This window comes from Rhinoraja longicauda, chromosome 11 (genome assembly GCF_053455715.1).
Source record: "Rhinoraja longicauda isolate Sanriku21f chromosome 11, sRhiLon1.1, whole genome shotgun sequence".
Taxonomy (NCBI): Eukaryota; Metazoa; Chordata; class Chondrichthyes; order Rajiformes; family Arhynchobatidae; genus Rhinoraja; species Rhinoraja longicauda.
In genome coordinates, this window is record NC_135963.1 from 55,012,339 (window position 1) to 55,036,928 (window position 24,590).

General features: G+C 48.1%; 1 protein-coding gene across 2 annotated transcripts in view; it reads right to left on the minus strand.

Moving 5' to 3' along the window:
- nos1apa (nitric oxide synthase 1 (neuronal) adaptor protein a) overlaps window positions 1-24,228 on the minus strand; it is a 293,742-nt gene extending 269,514 nt beyond the window's left edge. For both annotated transcript variants that reach the window (XM_078407763.1, XM_078407764.1), the window contains exons 1-2: window positions 24,035-24,228; window positions 23,755-23,826 (exon numbers count right to left, since the gene is read on the minus strand). In XM_078407763.1, the coding sequence (XP_078263889.1) occupies window positions 23,755-23,826; window positions 24,035-24,139 (177 nt within the window). In that variant the 5' untranslated portion in view covers window positions 24,140-24,228. The remainder of the gene's footprint in view (window positions 1-23,754; window positions 23,827-24,034) is intronic.
- Between the last annotated feature and the right edge of the window lie 362 nt (window positions 24,229-24,590).

The following is a 24,590-nucleotide window of genomic DNA, read 5'->3' on the forward strand; positions in this document are numbered from 1 at the left end:
CACTTGGTCACAGGGAGAACGTGCAAACTCCGTACAGACAGCACCGGTGGGCAGGATCAAACTCGGGCCTCTGACGCCGTGAGGTAGCAACTCTACCGCTGCGCCACTGTAACCACATAAGGTTCTCAGCGTTGCAGTGCATCAGTTCCATGGACAAAATCTTGATGTTACATACACTTGCCATAGTGCGGGGAGGGAGCTGGTCGCCAGAGCTAGTCTAAACAACCCAATGCAAAGTTCCCACCACTTCAGCGCTGTGGGATTGTTAATTACACAAGAAGTCACAGTGTGGCACTCCACATTATTTCAAACTGGAAACAAGAGCCTGGTGCATTTTGATGGATTTAATGAAAAATAAATCTCAATGGCGTGCGAACCGCAGCTGCTCCTGCTGGTAAATAAATGAAGCAGTTAAGACATTAAAATAAGCGATTTCAAAATGAACACGATGGAATTGTTAATGCAAATAGATAACGGTCATCACATATTGAGCATTATAAGGCTTGGATAGAGTGGATGTGGAGAGGATGTTTCCACTAGTGGGAGAGTCTCGGACCAGAGGTCACAGCCTAAGAATTAAAGGACGTTCCTTTCGGAAGGAGATGAGGAGGAATTTCTTTAGTCAGAAGGTGGTGAATCTGTGGAGCTCATTGTCACAGACGGCTGTGGAGGCCAAGTCAGTGGATATTTTTTAAGGCAGTGATAGATAGATTCTTGATTAGTACGGGAGTCAGGGGTTATGGGGAGAAGGCAGGAGAATGGGGATTGGAGAGAAAGATAGATTAGCCATGATTGAATGGCGGAGTAGACTTGATGGGCCAAATGGCCCAATTCTGCTCCTGTGAACTTCTGAATTACCTTCCTATTTCAGACCCGGATGTTTTTGAATGTTAGAACTGCAATAATCACTCAAAGGCGGGGTGTCATTGCATGCATTATGAATCACAACCAGAGTGGAAATGAGTAAACTTAATGCGATACACTTGTTGTATCACCACGGTCACAAAAACCACAAACTTCTTGTTGCGGCTTGTACAATATCCTTCCACTTAATAAAGGACAACTGAAGCAACAAAGTGCACGCACTGATTCAAGGCTCAGACCACAGAGAATACTTCACTCGCATTCAGCTATCTGCACTGCAGCCTGCAGTGATCGCATTTTATCCAGAAATTGCATCAAAAGCCATGTTTAAAGTTTAAGTTTAATATAGTTCATATAGTTTAAATACAGAGGAGATGTTGTATCTGAAGAACTTTAGAGTGAGTTAGCTTATCCTATTCTGTTGGCAGCACAGTGATAGAGTTGCTGCTTCACAGTGCCAGTGACCTGGGTTCGATCCCGACTAAGGGTACTGTCTGTAGAGAGTTTGCCCTGTGACCATGTGGCTTTTCTCCGGGTGCTCTGGTTTCCTGTCACACTCCATGGGGATGTGAGAAAGAACTTTTTCACCCAGAGGGTGGTTGGAGTCTGGAACTCACTGCCTGGGGTGGTGGTGGAGGTGGGAACACTCACAACGTTTAAGAGGCATTTGGATGGGCACTTGAAATGCTACAACATTCAGGGCTACGGTCCAAATGCGGGTAAATGGGATTAAAATTAGACTGTGTTTGGTAACGGGCGGCGCGGACACGATGGGCCGAAGGGCCTCTTTCTGTGCTGTAGGACTCTATGACTCTATGACTCCACAGACGTGCAGGTTTGTAGGTTGGTTGGCGTTGGTAAAAATTATAAATTGTCCCCAGTGTGTAGGATAGGACTAGTGTATGAGGATCACTGGTTGGTGCACACTTGGTGGGCCGAAGGGCCTGTCTCCGTGCTGTATCTCTAAACCAAACTCAAGATACAGCATGAAAACATGCCCCATTGGCCCACCGAGACCACGCCAACCGTCGATCACCCGTCCACACTAGTTCAACGCCGCCTCACTTTCTCGTCCACTCCCCGCACACTAGGAGCAATTTGCAGAGGCCAATTACAAACCTACAAACTCACTCATCCTCGGGATGTGGGCGGAAACCGGAGCACCGGGAGGAAGCCCACGCGAGAACTTGAAAACTCCACACAGACAGCACCCGAGGTTGGGATTGAACCCGGGTCTCTGGCGCCGAGAGGCAGCAGCTCTACCAGTTGTACCATTGTGTATGATTAGTTATCTGTAAATTGCACCATGTGTGTAGAGAGCGGATAACATAGAGCTCGTGTGCAGGGATGAAGATTGATGGGCGTGGACTCGGTGGGGCCGTTTCCTTGCTGTATCTCTAAACTAAATTAAACATTCCAACACATTTGCTCGCCCGTCACATGATAATCCGTGAGTTACACAACTCTCGGGTCCTCAAGGTCTTCAGTTACATTGGGAGAGCCTGATTCCCTGCTGTGTCTCAAATCTAGACTAAACTATCCTGCAGAGGAAAGAACTGCAGATGCTGGTTTATACTGAAGATAGACAAAAAATGCTGGCTTAGCTCAGTGGGTCAGGCAGCATCTCTGGGAAAAAAGGTGGTGACACACGGTGGCGTAGCGGTAGAGTTGCTGCCTTGCAGCGCTTACAGCGCCAGAGACCCAGAGGTTCGATCTGGCAATGGGTGCTTGGCTGTACAGAGTTTGTATGTTCTCCCCATGACCTGCGTGGGTTTCCCCCCACACTCCAAAGATGTACAGGTTTGTAGGTTAACTGGCATGGTATAAATAGACAATAGGTGCAGGAGGAGGCCATTCGGCCCTTCGAGCCAGCACCGCCATTCAATGTGATCATGGCTGATCATTCTCAATCAGTACCCCGTTCCTGCCTTCTCCCCATACCCCCTGACTCCGCTATCCTTAAGAGCTTTATCCAGCTCTCTCTTGAATGCATTCAGAGAATTGGCCTCCACTGCCTTCTGAGGCAGAGAATTCCACAGATTCACAACTCTGACTGAAAAGGTTTTACCTCATCTCAGTTCTAAATGGCCTACCCCTTATTCTTAAACTGTGGCCCCTTGTTCTGGACTCCCCCAACATTGGGAACATGTTTCCTGCCTCTAACGTGTCCAACCCCTTAATAATCATACGTTTCAATAAGATCCCCTCTCATCCTTCTAAATTCCAGTGTATACAAGCCTAGTCGCTCCAGTCTTCCAACATATGATAGTCCCACCATTCCGGGAATTAACCTAGTAAACCTACGCTACCTTGTAAAAATGTAAAAATTGTCCCTGGCGTAGGATAGTGTTAGCGTGCGGGGATCGCTGGTCGGTGCGGACTCGGTGGGTCGAAGGGCCTGTTTCGGCGCTGTAACTCCAAACTAAACTAATAGGTGACGTTTCAGGTCGGAACACTTCCTAAAACTGTGACCTGGTGTCAAATATCTGATGAACTAGTTTGCTTATCTTTAGCGATTATTTCTGAGAATTGCAGTTGTATGTTTTACCACATGGAAGTTTTGCATAATTGTAAATATCTTGGACTCAATCCAGAATGCATTGCTTTTTAAAATTCGTTTGGAGTGCAGAACAAGGGGCCACAGTTTAAGAATAAGGGGTAGGCCATTTAGAACGGAGATGAGGAAGAACGTTTTCAGTCAGAGAGTGGTGAAGGTGAGGAATTCTCTGCCTCAGAAGGCAGTGGAGGCCAGTTCGTTGGATGCTTTCAAGAGAGAGCTGGATAGAGCTCTTAAGGATAGCGGAGTGAGGGGGTATGGGGAGAAGGCAGGAACGGGGTAGTGATTGAAAGTGATCAGCCATGATCGCATTGAATGGCGGTGCTGGCTCGAAGGGCTGAATGGCCTACTCCTGCACCTATTGTCTATTGTCTATTGTCTATTATAAAATAAAATCACTTGAACTTTGAGCAGTTCAGGATGTACAATTTCTTGACAACTTGTTTTCCAGCTTTGCTTCTAGAGACTTCCAATTACAAATGAAGTCGTATCAGGAATTACTTCAGCAAAGCTGCCAACAGGTTAAGAAGCCCTGTGAATTCAACACAGGTAAAGCTTTTCACCTGTTCACTCCCGTCAAAACATCACCTGTGCAGTTCTTTGTGTCTCTGTTACAAAATATACCCCAGCTATAGTTGATGCCACTTAAGTGGAATCCTTGCTGCCATGAAGATTGTCCTTTATTTTTTTGGCTCAGCAAATTTTCCACATTCTAATTCTATTCTGGGAAGATTGGCACTAGGTGTATAAAAGAGATTACTTTGCTTTATATTCATGCTGATTCTGTGTACTAATATTAGCAAATTAAAGGATATACCCAAAGCAATTCTTTCTTCCCCAGTGTCTTACTTTCCTCTGGTATTTAACCACAATATACCACCGCTTGTTATCTTGTTGCCAATAACTCTCACATTATTGCTGTGTCGTGTCTTTCTTTTGAACTTCCAAAGGAACCGTGCTCGGAACAGTACATGGACAGGCTCATTAAGGATTTGAACAATGTACATTGGAGATACAGCATGGAGTCAGGCCATCAAGCACACTGAGTCCATGTCGATCACCGATTACCCGTTCGCACTAGTTGTATGTTTATCCCACACTCATTGCTACAGATCGCTGTGGAGGACACATCAATGGGGGGGGTTTAAGGTGGAAATTGATAGATTCTTGATACGTACGGGTGTCAGCGGTTATGGGGAGAAGGCAGGAGAATGGGGTTGAGAAGTAAAGATAGCTCAGCCATGATTGATTGGCGGAGTAGACTTGATGGGCCGAATGGCCGAATTCAGCTCAAAGAACTTATGAACTCTCATCCGCTTGGTCACCCCAGGGGCAATTTACAGAGGGGCAATTAGTGTATTAGGGCAACACAGTGGTGCAACAGTAGAGTTGCTGCCTCACAGCACCAGAGACCCGGGTTCGATCCTGGCTACGGGTGCTGTCTGTACGTTCTCCCTGCGACCACGTGGGTTTTCTCTGGGAGCTCCGGTTTCCTCCCACGCTCCAAAGACGTACAGGTATGTAGGCTAATTGGCTTTGGTAAAATTATAAATTGTCCCCAGTGCGTAGGATAGTGCTAGTGTACGGGGTGATCGCTGGTCGGCGCGCACTCGGTGGGCCGAAGGGCAAGTTTCCACGCTGTTTCGCTAAAGTCTAAAGTCAATTAACCTACACACCCACACGTCTTAAGGGATGTGGGAGGAAACCAGGGCACCCGGAGGAAACCTACGCGGTCATAGAGTGATACAGTGTGGAAACAGGCCCTTCGGCCCAACTCTCCTACACCGGCCAACATGTCCCAGTTACACTATTCCCACTTGCCTGCGCTTGGTCCATATCCTCCAAACCTGTCCTATCCATGTACCTGTCTAACTGTTTCCTAAATGATGGAATAGTCCCAGCCTCAACTACCTCCTCAGACAGCGTGTTCCATACACCCACCACCCTTTGTGTGAAAAAGTTACCCCTCGGATTCCTATTAAATCTTTTCCCCTTCACCTTGAACCTATGTCCTCTGGTCCTCGATTCCCCTACTCTAGGCAAAAGACTGTGTGCATCTACCCGATCAATTCCTCTCATGATTTTGTATACCTCTATAAGATCTCTCCTCATCCTCCTGTGCTCCATGGAATAGAGACCCAGCCTACTCAACCTCTGCCTATAGCTCACACCCTCCAGTCCTGGCAACATCCTCGTAAATCTTTTCTGAACCCTTTCAAGCTTGACAATATCTTTCCTTTAACATGGTGCCCAGAAATGAACACAATATTCTAAATGCGGTCTCACCAACGTCTTATACAACAAGCCTAAAAATTCAACACAACAGAGTCGATGTAAGAGTTAATAGCTGTTCTGACAATACCCACCCTGAAGCTCAGAAGGCTGATAAGCAGTCACAAGTGGCCCCCTGTTTATACAGGGCCAGTCGTAAACCGGTACCATGAAGGCAATGGGCCATGGAGGGAGTATTTGATGAGGAATTACTTACCTAACACAGCAGATTGTAAACCTTTCCAAATATCGCCTGATTTGTGGCTGTGTCTGTGCACAGCTTCAGATCGATAGACACAGAACAGTACAGCACATTAACAGCCATTCGGCCCACAACGCCCGTGCCTGAGCACAATGCCAAGTTAAGTTGATCTCTTGTGCCTGCATGTGATCCATACACCTCCAGAGTTAAAAGGTGATGGAGTCTGAAGAAGGGTCTCGGCCCGAAACGTCACCCGTCCCATCTCTCCAGAGAAGCTGCCCGTCCTGCTGAGTTACTCCAGCCTTTTGTGTCTGACGAATGTTTTCTCCAAATGCCTCTTAAACACCACTATCACATTTGCTTCCCCCACCACCCCCAGCAACTTGTTCCACGGTATCCATCTTGGTTTTAAAAAAACCACAAACCCGGCACATCTCCTTTCAACTTTGCCCCTCTTGCCTTCGAACTATGACCTCTGGACTTGAGCTTAGTTGACGTTTCCATCGTGAGAAAGAAAAGGTTTTGCCTGTCTACACTATCCACGACTCATAATTTTAGATGCTTCTACCAGGTCTCCGCTCAGCCTCTGACAAGAGCAGGAAGCTTCTAGATGTAGGACAAAATCCTGAAGCATGTTAGCATCAAAACCAAACGTCACTCATGGGGACAGACACAAAATGCTGGAGCAACTCAGCGGGTCAGGCAGCATCTCGGGAGAGAAGGAATGGGTGACGTTTCGGGTCGAGACCCTTCTTCAGTTGTTCATGGGGATACCCAACTTCCAAAGAATGAAAGAGAAGGCGTATCCAATATTCCCAGTCCCTGCCCCAGAGCCAACGACAAGATTCACCACATGTTGGGAATTAACTGCGCATTAATCTTTCCTGGATCTGCACAGCATCTCCACAGTTCTCAGACCAGGTCCTTTGCACTCCCCCATCCTGACATTTTGAATGACCGATTTCTTCACCAATGCTTGCCGTGTTTACAAATTTCAATTGTCAGGTTGATTTGGGGAAAAAAATCTCCAACTTTATTAGCAGGGCAATGCATTTTTTTTTAAATTTAAAAAGAACTCCATTATCAGGCTTCCAAATGGTCCAGAACCATGGAAAATAGGTGCAGGAGAAGGCCATTCAGCCCTTCGAGCCAGCACCACCATTCAATATGATCATGGCTGATCATCCAGAATCAGTACCCCGTTCCTGCTTTCACCCCACATCCCTTGATTCTGTTAGCCCTAAGAGCTCTAGCTAACTCTCTCTTGAAAACATCCAGTGAATTGGCCTCCACTGCCTTCTGAGGCATAGAATTCCACAGATTCACAACCCTCTGGGTCCTTCCATAAGCTAGGGTGTTGACCGATTCACCTCTTCCCCATTGCAGACAGTGAATGCAAAAAACTGCTCTCACTACAATCTCTTGAATATCGCGTTAGCAATTATTACCACGCTTTAATTTAAAATTGCCATTCACTAACCTCGAGTGCAATGTACAGTACAAAAATAGGGTATTTGCACGCTTTGCTTTCGAAACACATGCACGCACGGTCACGGGACCACCTTTCCCCACACAAGGGGAGCTCAGGAAAGGATGCAGGACACGTTCAGTAAATGGGTGCAATCTGGCGATCGGGCTTGACTGGACCAGGCACCAAGAGTTCACAAGTTATAGGAGTAGAATTAGGCCGTTCGGCCCATCGAGTCCACTCCGCCATTCAATCATGGCTGATCTCTGCCTCCTAACCCCATTTTTCTGCCTTCTCCCCATAACTCTTGACACCCGTTATAATCTCGATTTTTTTTAGATTTTTTAGATTTAGAGATACAGCGCGGAAACAGGCCCTTCGGCCCACCGGGTCCGCGCCGCCCAGCGATCCCCGCACACCAACACTATCCTACACCCACTAGGGACAATTTTTCCATTTTACCCAGTCAATTAACCTACATACCTGTACGTCTTTGCAGTGTGGGAGGAAACCGAAGATCTCGGAGAAAACCCACGCAGGTCACGGGGAGAACGTACAAACTCCGTACAGACGGCGCCCGTAGTCAGGATCGAACCTGAGTCTCCGGCGCTGCATTCGCTGTAAGGCAGCAACTCTACAGCTGCGCCACCATGCCGGCTTGGAAGTTCACAAGTTTATAGGAGTAGAATTAGGCCATTCGGCCCATAAAATAAAATCCCACCCCGCACTGCTTCCAATATACATCTCTCCTCCTGGTTTTTACATTTCACTCGTCTTTAGAGGCCGAGGAATGGGCCGCACGCGGCCTGCAGTGGCACAGAGGACACAAGCGCCTTGGCCAGGCCGACCCAGCAACGCCGCCAAGTCAACAGGCCTTCACGGCCGGGTTAAGAACACTAGACTTTAGAGATACAGCGCGGAAACAGGCCCTTCGGCCCATCGAGTTCGCGCCAACCAGGAATCACCCATATACTAGTCCTATCCTTACCCACTGCGGACAATTTACAATTTTTCCTGAAGCTAATTAACGTACAAACCTGCACGTCTTTGGGATGTGGTAGGAAACCCGGAGCACCCGGAGAAAACCCACATGGTCACAGGGAGGACGTACAAACAGCACTTGTAGTCAGAAGTGTAAGAAAATAACTGCAGATGCTGGTACAAATCGAAGGTATTTATTCACAAAATGCTGGAGTAACTCAGCAGGTCAGGCAGCATCTCGGGAGAGAAGGAATGGGTGACGTTTCGGGTCAAGACCCTTCTTCAGTCCGTGTGAAGCAGCAACTCTACCACTGCACCATCTATAACTCTACCACTGCCCACAACTATAACAACTTGGACTTGTATACGGTCTCAGTGAACTATTCCTAAACACTTCTACTCAATCCACGATTGTGCTTGTGCATAGTGATATTTTATTGAACTGCACACAAAGTAGAATTTCACTGTACTCTGTTACATATGACAACGGAGTACCATTCAACCATTGATAAATCATGGACTGGATGTGATTGCAAAGAGAGTGAAATACGATCAATTATGACAAAGATTGTGGTCTCAGGAATATGACAGAATGGGCAGGGAGTGGATGACATAGGACCAGTGTGACCGGGGGATCGGTGGTTAGTGTGCACCTGCTGGGCTGAAGGGCCAGTTTTCACGTTGTATCTTTCAATAAATCAATTACTTTGGACGATTCTAACCCTTGCTTGCAAATAAAGCATGGCTTCAAGCTGAGCCTAAGCTATTTTAGAGTCATAGAGCCATTGAACATGAAAACAGGCCCTTCGGCCCAACTTGCCCACACCGGCCAACATGTTCCAGCTACACTCGTCCCACCTGCCCGCGTTTGCTCCATATCCCACCAAACCTGCCCTATCCATATACCCGTCTAACTGTTTCTTAAACATTGGGATAGTCCCTGCCTCAACTACTTCCTCTGGCAGTTCGTTCCATTCATACCCTTTGTGTGAAAAGGTTACCTCTCAGATTCCTATTAAATCTTTTCCCTTTCACCTTAAACCTATGTACTCTGGTCCTCGATTCACCTACTCTGGGCATCTACACCTCTATAAGATCACTCCTCATCCTCCTGCACTCCAAGGAAGAGAGTCAACCCAGTCTACTCAACCTCTCCCTATAGCTCACACCCTCTAGCCCTGGCAACATCCTCGTAAATCTTCTCTGTACTTCTTTCCAGCTTGATCTCAACATTTAAAACTGGCCTTAAAATCTAGAATTCACATACTCAAGTCATTTCTTCTCATACCAGTGGAAGTTATAACAAGATTCATTCCACAATATATGCTTTCATCAAGAGCTGATGTAGAGATACATTCCCTCACACTCAATCCCTCATATCTTATATGGCGGTGCGGGCTCGACGGGCTGAATGGCCTCCTCCTGCACCTATTTTCTATGTTTCTATCTCAGTGATGCATCTGCAATGGAATTTTACCTCAATACACTGAACTACCACTACGCCCACAAAATGAAGGAGATTGCAAACAGTGGTGGACACTGCCCAGTCCATCACGGGTACTGACCTCCCCACTACTCACTATCCCGCGGTCTAGGCTTAAGCTCAGGGGTGACCGCGCTTCTGCGGTTGCAGCTCCTAGACTGTGGAACAGCATCCCTCTCCCCATCAGAACTGCCCCCTCCATTGACTCCTTTAAGTCCAGGCTCAAAACCTATTTCTACTCCCTAGCGTTTGAGGCCCTCTGAGGGGGCGCTGTGAACTGTTTATGTATGTGCTGTTATGTTTGTGTGCCATTGTATGTTCGTTCTTAGTACCTGAATCTGACGTACAGCACTTTGGTCAACGTGGGTTGTTTTTAATTGTGCTATGCAAATAAAATTGACTTGACTTGACTTGACTAGTAAAAGGATCTACAGGAGTCGCTGACTCAAAAGGCCTCATCAGAGGCCCACATTACCCTGGCCACACTCTCATTTCACCCCTGCCATCAGGAAGAAGTTACAGGAGCCTGAAAACTGTAACGTCCAGGTTCAGGAGCAGCCTCTTCCCTGCAGCCATCAGGCTATTAAACACCAAAGATAGACACAAAGTGCTGGAGTAACTCCGTGGGTCAGGCAGCAACTCTGGGAGAGAGGGAATGGGTGACGTTTCAGATCGAGACCCTTCTTCAGCTCCTAAACACTGCAGCCTCCAAATAAGCTCTGCCATAGACTTGGGGGCATTGATTTTGTCTTTGCATTATTATTGGAGGGTTTTTTATGTACTGAACTTTTTTCAGTGTAAGAAAATAACTGCAGATGCTGGTACAAATCAAAGGTATTTATTTCACAAAATGCTGGAGTAACTCAGCAGGTCAGGCAGCATCTCAGGAGCGAAGGAATGGGTGACGTTTCGGGTCGAGAAGAAGGGTCCAGACCCGAAACGTCACCCATTCCTTCTCTCCTGAGATGCTGCCCGACCTGCTGAGTTACTCCAGTATTTTGTGAACTTTTTTCAGTGGTTTATTATGGTGTTTACAGAGTACTATGTTTAAATATAAACCTTTCCCCTGACTCTCGGTCTGAAGAAGGGTTTCAACACGAAACGGCACCCATTCCTTCTCTCCAGAGATGCTGCCTGTCCCGCTGAGTTACTCCAGCATTTTTGTGTCTGTCTTCGGTTTAAACCAGCATCTGCAGTTCCTTCCTGCATATGTTTAAATATCTGTCGTGCTGCTGCATGTCAGAATGTCATTGTTCCCATTTCGGGACATAAGACAATTAAATAACTCTTGACCCTTGACGGGTAGGCTTGGCTACAGAAATCTGGGAGCTCAAGCCTGTGTGACATTGAACTGTGTGACAGGATCTGTCCTTACAGATCTCACGACTCCAAGATGACACATTGAAATGAAGCCCCGTCCAGCCACCATTGATTGCGAGGAGATTTGAGTATAGGAGCAGGGAGGTTCTGCTGCAGTAGTACAGGGCATTGGTGAGACCACACCTGGAGTATAGCGTACAGTTTTGGTCTCCTAAGCTGAGGAAAGACATTCTTGCCATAGAGGGAGTACAGAGAAGGTTCACCAGATTGATTCCTGGGATGGCAGGACTTTCATATGAAAAAAGACTGGATAGACTCGGCTTGTACTCGCTGGAATTTAGAAGATTGAGGGGGGATCTTATAGAAACTTACAAAATTCTTAAGGGGTTGGACAGGCTAGATGCAGGAAGATTGTTCCCGATGTTGGGGAAGTCCAGAACAAGGGGGTCACAGTTTAAGGATAAGGGGGAAGACTTTTAGGACCGAGATGAGAACGTTTTTTTCACACAGAGAGTGGTGAATCTGTGGAATTCTCTGCCACAGAAGGTAGTTGAGGCCAATTCATTGGCTATATTTAAGAGGGAGTTAGATGTGGCCCTTGTGGCTAAGGGGATCAGGGGATATGGAGAGAAGGCAGGTACGGGATACTGAGTTGGATGATCAGCCATGACCATATTGAATGGCGGTGCTGGCTCGAAGGGCCGAATTGCCTACTCCTGCACCTATTTTCTATGTTTCTATGAAATACCCCGTACAAACGCTGGAAAGCTACCACTTCCTTTCAAGTCGATACTTAGCCCTCTCAACCAAGATTTAAAAAACAGACCACGATAACAGTTCGATTTATTCACAAAATGCTGGAGTAACTCAGCAGGTCAGGCAGCATCTCGGGAGAGAAGGAATGGGTGACGTTTCGGGTCGAGACCCTTCTTCAGACTGAAGAAGGGAAGAGAAGGTGTGTTTCAGGTCGAGACCCTTCTTCAGACTGAAGAAGGGTCTCGACCCCAAAACATCGCCCATTCCTTCTCTCCTGAGATGTTGCCTGACCTGCTGAGTTACTCCAGCATTTTGTGAATAAATACCTTCGATTTGTACCAGCATCTGCAGTTATTTTCTTATATACCCCTTGTTTAGGTAATATGTGAATTATTATTACCAATGAGGAGAATGTTATTAACCATGTTCATAACAGACATGAAAAGAAGAGAATATACGTGAAAACAGGTGTAACTGAATATGTATCTCCTCCATGTTGTACGTGTTTTGTACTATGTGTGTTGAAGAAATTTTAAAAAAGTAAGTTAAAAATTCTGCCACTTTTCCCGCCACTGTAGTGATGTAATTTCACAAACGATGTTGAGTTAATCCAACATCTTCGGTGTCAACCAGCATACACTGGAATTTAGAAGGATGAGAGGAGATCTTATCGAAACGTATAAGATTATTAAGGGGTTGGACACGTTAGAGGCAGGAAACATGTTCCCAATGTTGGGGGAGTCAAGAACAAGGGGCCACAGTTTAAGAATAAGGGGTAGGCCATTTAGAACGGAGATGAGGAAAAACATTTTCAGTCAGAGAGTTGTGAATCTGTGGAATTCTCTGCCTCAGAAGGCAGTGGAGGCCAATTCTCTGAATGCATTCAAGAGAGAGCTGGATAGAGCTCTTAAGGATAGCGGAGTCAGGGGGTATGGGGAGAAGACAGGAACGGGGTACTGGCTGAGAATGATCAGCCATGATCACATTGAATGGCGGTGCTGGCTCGAAGGGCCGAATGGCCTCCTCCTGCACCTATTGTCTATTGTCTATCTGCAGTTCCATCCTACACAAGACAACACAAGGTTGTGGAGGGGCCAATAAAATGCACTTTTTTTTCGTTGTCTCTTTTGAGCAAACAGAGCATTGGCAAGGAGGAACTCGAACTCAACTCCCATCTTGCGGTCACGGAGACAGGCAGGGTGATGGAGAAAGTGTTGGGGGGGGGGTGGAAAAAAGATCAAAGGAGCGTTAACGGCAAGATGGACGAAGCATCTTTAGATTTGCCCAACATGACTCGAGAAGTGACAGAGGGAAGAAAACTGCGGGTGAATATCCTGCATCAAAATTTTGCCCTTCCTGCCATTTTACTTAAAAAGAGTCCACTCTCTGCATCAGCCTTCCCTTAAAATCAAACACAATTCTTCCCTGACCCCCGAGAGACTGGCGTGCCATGTTAGAGAGGAAGGGTGGACCAAACAGGAAACTGGCTAAAACGCAAGCAGACTCCGATGCTGAAATCCTGAGCAAAACACGCAGTGCTGGAGGAACTCAGCGGCTCAGGCAGCGCCTGCGGAGGGCACGGACGGGGACATTTCTTCAGACAGATTAGTTGGGCCGAAGGGCCTGTTTCTCCGCTGCATGACTCTACGGTCCGAAAGTCTAAAGCCGCTTTTCTTGAGCAAAACACACAGTGCTGGCGGAACTCAGCGGGTCCAGCAGCATCTGTGGAGGGAAATAGGCAGGCTCTGGAGAAGGGTTTCTCCAACATAGGATGGATACAAAATGCTGGAGTAACTTAGCGTGACGGGCCGCATCCCACTGAGAAACTCCAGAGATGCTGCCTGTCCCACTGAGTTACTCCAGCATTTTGTGTACTTCTTCAGTTTAAAGCAGCATCTGCAGGTAATTTCCTGCACGGTTTCTCCAACATGCTGGGCTTTTTTTTTAAAATCAGACTCCGGCATTCATGAAGAGCTCCAGATGAAAAACCGGGGCAGCTGGTCGCTGGTCAAAAATCACAGCGTAGCCAGCTGTCCAACGTGGCATGGAAAGACACAGAGTGCTGGAGTAACTCAGCGGGTCAGGCAGCATCTCTGGAGAACATGGATAGGTGACGTTTCACAGAGTGCTGGAGTAACTCAGCGGGTCAGGCAGCATCTCTGGAGAACATGGATAGGTGACGTTTCACAGAGTGCTGGAGTAACTCAGCGGGTCAGGCAGCATCTCTGGAGAACATGGATAGGTGACGTTTCACAGAGTGCTGGAGTAACCCAGCGGGTCAGGCAGCATCTCTGGAGAACATGGATAGGTGATGCCTCTGGTCGGCCCCTTCCCTGAAGGATTGTTGTCTGCCAGACCAGCCCAGTCTGATGGAAGGGTACCGACCCGAGTCGTCACCTATCCCTGTTCTCCAGAGATGCCGCCCGACCCACTGGGTTGCTCCAGCACTTGGTGTCTTTCCTTTGTAAACCAGCAGCTGCACTTCCTTGTTTCTACAGTCAAACCTGTCACCCACTTTGAATGTTTCTAAATGCCCTGAACATCCAGCACATTCAAAAGTATTACAAAACTGGAAGCCGGAGCACCTGGGGAAAACCCACGCGGTCACAGGGAGAACGTGCAAACTCCGCACAGACAGCACCTGTGATCCAGATCAAACCCGGGTCTCTGGCGCTGTGAGGCAGCAACTCTACCGCTGCGCCACCGTGCAGACACAGCTATCAATGTTCTCCACAGAGGCCGTCTGACCCGCTGAGTTACTCCAGCACTGCCTTTTTTTGTAAACCAGCATCTGCGGTTCCTTGTGTCTATGTCTTACTTGCAGTGATGTTTACACAAATTTAAAAAGGAGGTGACGTTGTTTTCAATATTTTTAAAAGACGCAAATTTTATTTTCAACGTTGATTCATTATTGTTTATTTTAATAGCGTGTGACATTCAGAACTGAAAAGCCTGAAAATCTGGAAGTGCTGGAAATCTGAAATAAAAATACCGTGAACTCTTAACAGGTCCGGACAAACCCATTGTGTTTCCAGTCTCTGAACACCTCATTTCACAGGGTTATGATCATTTTCCTCCTCTCTTGAATCACCCCATTAATCTCTACATTGCCCCCTCTACAAAGCAAACCTAACCTTGCCTTATTTGGCACGGTGGCGCAGCAGTAGAGCTACTGCCTTACAGCGCCAGAGACTTGGGTTCGATCCTGACTACGGGTGCTGAATCTGTACGGAGTTTGTACGTTCTCCCCGTGACCTGCGTGGGTTTTCTCCGAGATCTTCGGTTTCCTCCCACACTCCAAAGACGTACAGGTTTGTAGGTGAATCGGCTTGGTGCAAATCTATTGATGGAAAATCGGCCCTGGTGTGTGCAGGGTAGTGTTAATGTGCAGGGATCGCTGGTCGGAGCAGTCTTGGTGGGCCGAACGGCTTGGTTCCACGCTACATCTCTGAAATATACTAAACTAATGGTTTCCCTTTCCTCGTCCATCCTTATCCCACTTTTTCTGCAAATTCAAAACTAATTTTGTTATGTTGCCACGGAAAATAAACTGAGTGCTGAAGGGACTCAGCAGATCTGTTAGTTTATACGGCGTGGAAACAGGCCAATTAACCTACAAACCTGTACGTCTTTGGAGTGTGGGAGGAAACCGGAGCACCCGGAGAAAACCCACGCAGCCCCAGGGAGAATGTGTAGACAGACAGCACCCGTGGCCAGGATCGAACCCGGGTCCCTGGCACTGTGAGGCAGCAACTCTACCGCTACGCCACCGTGCCGCCCCGCATCTGAGAAGGGAATGGATGGGCGACATTTCGAGTCAAACACTAGGCGAGGGAAGTGTGCGTAGATTGGGGATTATGTAGGAACGTAGCATTCCCAAACATTAGGTAAAGATCTCGGCTACAAATGATGACTGCGTGTGTTACATGTGGAATATTTATGTGCAAGAAAACAGCTTCGATGTTTTCTTTGTATCTTATGAGTTTTGAACCGTGATAACCTTCATTGAACGTACACACCGGTAATGTGGAGATCATATCAGTGCCTTGTATCAGACCAGGTTGCATCGAGACCAAGAAACCCGACGCAGGTCCACTGTCGATTTTCCGGCATCCTTGGTTCCAGAGCCTTTCTGGACTATCCGGTTTGCCGGAGTAACGGGGGTCAAGGCCTCCCAAGAGGATTCCAATGGCACCGGAATGGTCAGCCTAGGCCGCCAGGGGCCAAGGCACCGGCCCACAAAGTTGGCCATGGAAGTCGGCAATGGGAATGGCAAATTCCACCCGCCGACCGGAAGCCCTGATGAGGTCGTGGTTGGCCGCCTCTCCCTGACCGGGCGGGAACTTCCAGGGTGGATTTCCAGTGCGCTCTCGGTATTTTGTCCAGATTAAAAGGAGGTACCGGATCACCGGTTGTCGGACAATCGGTGATGGAGCTGCATAAATGCAATATTTCCAGATGTCACAGCACAACTGCAAATCAATAGCTGCTGTAGCAGCCTCCAACTGTGGTCCTAGACACACTTAGCGCACGGCACAAAGGGATACAGGTCTTGTCAATACGATCATAATCTGATCCCACACGCACCAACAAAACAATAGGATTAAGAGATCAGTGTTAGTGACAGGGGGCTTTGAGTGCAAAACCACAAAAGATAGCTAGTTCCAAACAGCATAATGAACGCAAATGTCAATTTCACCCCCTCTCCTCCCCTTCCCTCTCCCCCTCCCCACCTCACACCTACATTCCCATCTCTTCTCTCCCATCTCACACTTGTGTAGAAAGAAACTGCTGGACAAAAATGAGGATAGACACAAAGCGCTGGAGTAACTCAGCGGGTCAGGCATTATCTCTGGAGAAAAAGGATGGGTGACATTTTGGGTCGGGAACCTTCACCACATAAAGTGTCTGAAGAAGGGTCCTGACCCAAAATATCACCTATCCTTTTTTTCCCCAGAGATGCCGACTGACCCGCTGAGTTACTCCAGTGCTTTGTGTCTTACCTCACACTTTTTGTCTTTTCATCTGTGACAATAGACAATAGACAATAGGTGCAGGAGGAGGCCATTCGGCCCTTCGAGCCAGCACCGCCATTCAATGTGATCATGGCTGATCATTCTCAATCAGTACCCCATTCCTGCCTTCTCCCCATACCCCCTGACTCCGCTATCCTTAAGAGCTCTATCTGAAGATGGCGGCGCTGCCCTAGCAGCTGCGGCTTACCTGCAGTCCATTTGTCTTTGTGTTTTTGTTGTTTTTGTTGTCTTAATTGTAGTTGTGATGTGGTGTTTTTGTGTTTTTGTACTATGTGTGTATGTGGGGGGGAGGGGGGGAACTGTAACATTGTAAATATGTGTCCCTTCCGAACGGAGACCCGACCTTTGTGTTCTGGGCCGTGTCTCCGTTCCTGCTGCGGCCTACCATCGGCCCAACTCCTGGAGCTGGCGGCCTCCAGGGCTCTGGTTCGCAGAGCCCGCGGACCAGACTCACCATCAGCGGAGCCGGCCGTTCTCGGAGGCTGCGGGAGCGGCTGCGACTCGCCTTAGGCTCGGGCCGCGTGGATGCCGACATCGGGAGCTCCGGCAGCGGCAGCGTGCTCGCCCGCCCCGGATCGCGGGGCTTGGGTTGGCCCGCCGCGGATATTTCACCGTCCGGCGCGGCCTGAAATAGGCCACGGAATTTTCTCTGCTCGGCGGGGGCTTCAATGTCGGGAGCCCCGACCGCCCCGACTTGCAGCGGGGCTTGGGTCGGCCCGTTGCGGACATTTCACCGTCCGGCGCAGCCTGGAACATGGCAACGACATCAGCCTGACCGCAGGAGAAGACGGCAGGGGAAGAGAAAAAGACATTCTGGCCTTCCATCACAGTGAGGAGGGGACTGGAGGAGACTCACTGTGATGGATGTTTCTTTTTGGGGGGTTTTGTGTTGGTTGGGGTTGTGTAATTTGCTTATTTTATTGCTCTTATTGTTGGACTGTGGGTGACGAAATTTCGTCCAAAAAACTTGTTTTTTGGATGACAAATAAAGATATCTCTATCTCTCTAGTTCTCTCTTGAATGCATTCAGTGAATTGGCCTCCACTGCCTTCTGAGGCAGAGAATTCCACAGATTCACAACTCTCTGACTGAAAAGGTTTTTCCTCATCTCCGTTCTAACCTTTGTCAAACGATCTGCCTTTCACCTCCCCCCCAACCCCCCCTCACTTCTAATCGCCAATCACTCGCCAGGCTTTGTCCTACCCCCACCTCTCTTCCAAATTTCTGCCTCCCGCCCCACTCCACTGTAATCAGTCTGAAGAAGGGCCCCCGACCTGAAACATCACCTATCCACGTTCTCCAGAGATGCTGCCCGACTTGTTGAGATACTCCAGCACTTTGTGTCTTTTTTTTTTGTGAACCAGCAACTGCAATTCCTTGTATTTCCTGAATTACTGAGTGCCGGTTTCACAGAGGTTGGGAGCTTCAGAGACAGAAGTAACTGTAGAAGTTGCTTTACACAAAAAAGGCACAAAGTGCTGGAGTAAGTCAACGCGTCAGGCAGCATCTTTAGACTGAAGATGTGGAGGAATATTCCTAGCCAGAGGGTGGTGAATCTGTGGAATTCATTGCCACTGATAAAGGACAAGTCATTGGGTATTTTTAAAGCAGAGATTGATAGGTTCTTGATTAGTAAGGACGTAAAAAGGAGAATGGGGTTGAGAGGGAAAAATAGATCAGTCATAATTGAATAGTGAAGCAGACTCGATGGGCTGAATGGCCTAATTCTGTTCCTGTTTCATGGTCTAACCCAGACGCAGGGCAGAGCAAAAGCTATACCATCTTGAAACAAAAACTAAGCAATTGTTCCAGTATTATGATTTCCCAAAGCACTTTGATGCCACAAAGGGCTTTTGAAGGAGAGTCACTGTCATAAAGTATGAAATGCAGAAACCAATATGAATGGCCTTCACTCAACAATGAATAATGACCAGGTAAGTCTCGTTTTCAGTGTTGAGGTATTGATCAGGTCACTCCATGCTCGACACAGGATGCTGGAGTAACTCAGCGGGTCAGGCAGCATCGCTGGGGAAAAGGAATAGGTGGCGTTTCGGGTCGGAACCCTTCTTCAGTCTGAAAGATAGAAAAGGCCTAAACAATACCGTGCCGGGCAACAGATGACCTCAGGAAGGGTGGAGTCCTTAATGGCCCATCGTTGGCTGGGGAAGACATGCTAACGACTGGGATACAGGGAAGACTCGGGTGGGGGAGAGGGGGAATGGAATGCAAGAGATACTTGAAATTAAAGAGATCAATGTTCTTAACACTGGGTTGTAAAATATGAGGCGCTGTTCCTCCAATTTGCATGTGGCTTCACTCTGACAGTGGTTGAGGCCCAGTACAGAAGGTCATTCAATGCACTCAGCTAATCACGAGAACTCTTGCATCAACCGAAGAGTGCAGTTAGAACCTTGCACTGGAGTCTTGCGTTGCCACAACTCTGCAATGTTTAGCTTAGTTTAGAGACACAGCGTGGGTGCAGGCCATTCGGCCCGCCGAGTCCACGCCGACCAGCGATCAGCCCGTACACAAGCATTATCCTACATACGAGGGACAATTTACAATTTCACCAACGCCAATTAACCTACAAACCTGCACGTCTTTGGATAGTGGGAGGAAACCAGAGCACCGGGAGAAAACCCACACAGTCACAGGGAGAACGTACAAACTCCATACAGACGGCACCCGTAGTCAGGATTGAACCCGGGTTTCTGGTGCTGTGAGGCAGCAACTCTACCGCTGTGCTGCCCGGATGATCGGGACTCTAAGGCAGGAGAGCTACCAGCTGCATCAGATGCCATGCATTGATGAGGTGAAGTGCCATTGATCATGTTGAATACTAAGCAAAATGATGATCCTGTGGAGGTGTACAAGACCATGAAGGGAATAAATAGGGCAGATGCACACAGAACTTTTGCCCAGAGACGGGGAATCAAGAACCAGAAGACACTGATTTAGGTTGAGAGAGGAACAATTTAATAGGAACGGGCAGCACGGTGGCGCAGCAGTAGAGTTGCTGCCTTACAGCGCCAGAGAGTCCAGTCAGCGGAAAGACCGTACATGATTACAGTCAAGCCGTACAAATATACAGATACGGGATAAAGGGAATAACGTTTAGTGCAAGATAAAGTCCAGTAAATAGACAATAGACAATAGGTGCAGGAGGAGGCCATTCGGCCCTTCGAGCCAGCACCACCATTCAATGTGATCATGGCTGATCATTCTCAATCAGTACCCCGTTCCTGCCTTCTCCCCATACCCCCTGACTCCGCTATCCTTAAGAGCTCTATCCAGCTCTCTCTTGAATGCATTCAGAGAATTGGCCTCCGCTGCCTTCTGAGGCAGAGAATTCCACAGATTCACAACTCTCTGAGTGAAAAAGTTTTTCCTCATCTCAGTTCTAAATGGCCTACCCCTTATTCTTAAACAGTGGCCCCTTGTTCTGGACTCCCCCAACATTGGGAACATGTTTCCTGCCTCTAACGTGTCCAACCCCTTAATAATCTTAGACGTTTCGTACAAGTCTGATTAAAGTCTGATTAAAGGTAGCCGAGGGTCTCCAATGAGGTAGACGGCAGGTGGCCCCGTAGCAGAAGCGTCCACATCGCAGGGCTGGAAACTGGACGTGTCCTGAGCTCATTCTGCTACCACCATCATCTACTGTACAAGCGATGGCTCCCACTGACTGTCGCCGGAAGCTTGCGGCCTTTTCAGGACAGACGGACGGACAGTGATATGACATTTGAAACACGGATGATGGACACGAAAGAAGAAGTTGGCAGGTCAGGACCCCTCTCTAGTTGGTAACAGGGCAGTTCAGTTGCCTGATAAAGGTTTTGGAAGAAACAGACCCTGAATCTGGAGGTGTGCTTCCGCACACTTCTGTACCTCTTGTGCATAAATAGGCCATTGAATTCCCCCTCGCGCTATTCAACTGCCGTCTTTCCTAAATACCTTCACCAGGTACAAAACGTGCCGAGGACCAATAACGGCACTTTACAAACGAGTCTTTCTTTTTTTTCTTCTTTTCTTATAACATTTACAGTTCACTCCAATGAACAAATGCAACAAACAAAAGTCAGTCACAGCTTTAAAACCGAGAGCGAAATCGATCCTGTTCCTAAAAATCATTTGCAATGGTTCTCCTTACGAATGCTGACCGACACAACCTTAACATTGAACGGACATTGGCTGACAGTGCAAAAGATCAATGCTGCATTATTCAAACTGTTCTGCAAATCATTGTAAAACATTCCTCCAAACAAGATTATTTATATCACAGTTCATTTCACAAAATGCTGGTGTAACTCAGCAGGTCAGGCAGCATCTCAGGAGAGAAGGAATGGGTGACGTTTCGGGTCGAGACCCTTCTTCAGTCTGAAGAAGGGTCTCGACCCGAAACGTCACCCATTCCTTCTCTCCTGAGATGCTGCCTGAAGAAGGGTCTCGACCCGAAACGTCACCCATTCCTTCTCTCCTGAGATGCTGCCTGACCTGCTGAGTTACTCCAGAATTTTGTGAAATAAATACCATCGATTTGTACCAGCATCTGTTCAAATGGTTATGCCTTTGGACACCTCTTGTACAGAAGGCGCTATATAAATGCAAGTTGGTGCCCAGTGAGAGGCTCCTGGATTATCGACACACATCGCAGCACAGACCCATTCAGTTGTTCTGCTGCCTACCTTATACATCTTAAACAAAACGACTCGACACAACGTAGAACACACACACACACTCCCCACCATCGACAGCGTCAACACCTCACGCTGCCAACATAATCAAAGACTAGTCCCACCCCGGTCGTTCCTTCTTCTCCCTACTCCCATCCGGCAGAAGGTACAGAAGCTTGAAAGCACGCACCACAGACTCAGGAACAGCTTCTTCCATAAGCTAGGGTACTGTCTGATTCACTTCTACCCCACTGCGGACATTGGACTTGTCTCTGGAACTGATGCGCGACAATGCTGAGGACTATATTCTGCACTCTGTATCTTTCCCCTTTGTCCTATCTATTGTACTTGAGCTTGAGGTGATTGTATTTACGTACGGCGTATCTGATCTGTCCGAATAGCATGTAAACCAAACCTTTTCACTGTACCTCTCGGTCGGTACACGTGACAACAATAAACCTAAACCCTAACGTAAGTGGAATTGGGAGCCTCAAAGGGACAGGCAGGAACCATTTGCTAAAACTCAGGGCAACAGATGGTTATCCTCGAGGTGAATGAGGCCACATTAATGGTGAAACACAATGTAAACCGGCATCTAAATGAAATGCTCCCAGTCCCACCTTACTACAGCAGCAGGCCGAGACTGCTGCAGAGTTCCACATTTCTAGTTTGCTCGGTCCTAATTGCAAAAAAGCATACACCTAATTGTACACCTAATCACACTTTCCACAGTACGATTCACAACTCCGTGACATTCAGCGTGGAAACAGGCCCTTTAACCTGACTTGCCCACACCGACCAACATGTCCCATCTACACCCACACAACAAAAGCTTCTCACTGTACTTCATGACAATAAACTAAATTAAAATACACCTGTCCCACCTGCCTGCGTTTGGCCCATATCCCTCTAAACCTGTCCTATCCATGTACCTGTCTAAATGTTTTTATTTTAAGCGTTGGGATAGTCTCTGCCTCAACTACCTCCCCCTGCAGCTCGTTCCATACACCCACCACCCATTAATGTAGTGTGAAAAAGTTGCCCCTCGGGATTCTATTAAATCTCCCCCTCCCCCTTAAACATAAGTCCTCTGCTTCTCGATTCCCCTATTCAATAGACAATAGACAATAGGTGCAAGAGTAGGCCATTTGGCCCTTCGAGCCAGCACCGCCATTCAATGTGATCATGGCTGATCATTCTCAATCAGTACCCCGTTCCTGCCTTCTCCCCATACCCCCTGACCCCGCTATCCTTAAGAGCTCTATCTAGCTCTCTCTTGAATGCATTCAGAGAATTGGCCTCCACTGCCTTCTGAGGCAGAGAATTCCACAGATTTACAACTCTCTGACTGAAAAAGTTTTTCCTCATCTCCGTTCTAAATGACCTACCCCTTATTCTTAAACTGTGGCCCCTGGTTCTGGACTCCCCCAACATTGGGAACATGTTTCCTGCCTCTAACGTGTCCAACCCCTTAATAATCTTATATGTTTACTCAGGGTAAAAGACTCCTGTCCATTTAACCGATCTATTCCTCTCACGATTTAGTACCTTCTGCCGGATGGGAGCGGGGAGAAGGGATGCCTAGGGTGGGCTAGGTCTGGGCAAGAGATTGTGTGTGTTTCTGGGATTTAAGAGTTGGGGGGGGGTCACAGATATCAAAGGCCAGCTATTAAACACTTGCTTGGGGACCAGTATCCCACTTCTTCCTGGTACGTGAAGGCAGACCAGAGTGCAGCTAACTAACACCAGGCTTCACCACACACACAGCAAACTGAGTCAATCCAGCCTCTGGATTTAGTTGCATGTTATCCATGAGAAGGTCTCTCTCTCACACACACACACTCTCTCATACACACACACACACACTCACACACAAACACACTCACATACACACACTCACACACTCTCTCTCACACACACACACACACAGATGCTCACACACTCACATACACTCACACATACACACTCACTCACACTCTCACTCACACTCACATACACTCACACAGTCACTCTCATTCACACACACTCACACACACACTCAGACTCACTCACACACACACACACACAGACAGAATGCCCAGATCCCAAAGTAAAGACAATCAGATGCAACTCTCCAAAACATGAACTAATAACTCTCACTCACTCTAATCCTTCGCATGACAGCCACAATCTCCACCCTGCTGTTTGGTCTGGGTACATCCAGCGTGCCAATGTACTGCAAAATAAAAAGAGTCAAATGAATATGTGAAGTGTTTGGAGGAGATGGGGGGGGGGGGGGGGGGGGTGTCATTTCAGTCCTGAGAGGGGCGAGTCTCGCTGTGTGTGAATGCAAGCCACTAGCCAGCCATCCAGCCAGCCCTCTGACTGTGGTGTGCCCCAAGCCCAAGTCTGTATGACATTGAAAGTGATGAAAAGTTACAGACCTTCGCCTCGAAGCTGATTCCATGCCGGAACGCCTCCTCGTTGTGCAGAGGAATCCTCAGGTCGTGTCCATCATCCACCAAGTTGTATTTGGTTTTGCTTGGCATGGTTTGTCGTGGGGCAGCCAGCCAGCCAGCAAAGAGTGGTGTTTAAAGGGCAGAGGAGGGGAGAGGAGAGGGAGAGGAGAGGAGGAGATGAGAGGGGAGGGGAGGGGAGAGGAGAGGGAGGGGGGAGAGGAGAGGGAGGGGGGAGAGGAGAGGGGGGGAGAGGAGAGGGGGGGGAGAGGAGAGGAGAGGGAGGAGAGGAGAGGGGGGGAGAGGAGAGGGGGGGAGAGGAGAGGGGGGGAGAGGAGAGGGGGGAGAGGAGAGGGAGGAGAGGGGGAGGAAGGGGAGAGGAGAGGGGGGGAGAGGAGAGAGAGGGGGAGAGGGAGAGGAGAGGGAGAGGAGGTTTAAAAAGAATCCCAGGCTGAGTGTGGATTAAAAAGCAGTGGCAGGTCTAAAGAGGAGATGTCTGTCTATTGCATGGGTAATGTAGATGGGGTGGGCTTGGGGTGGGATG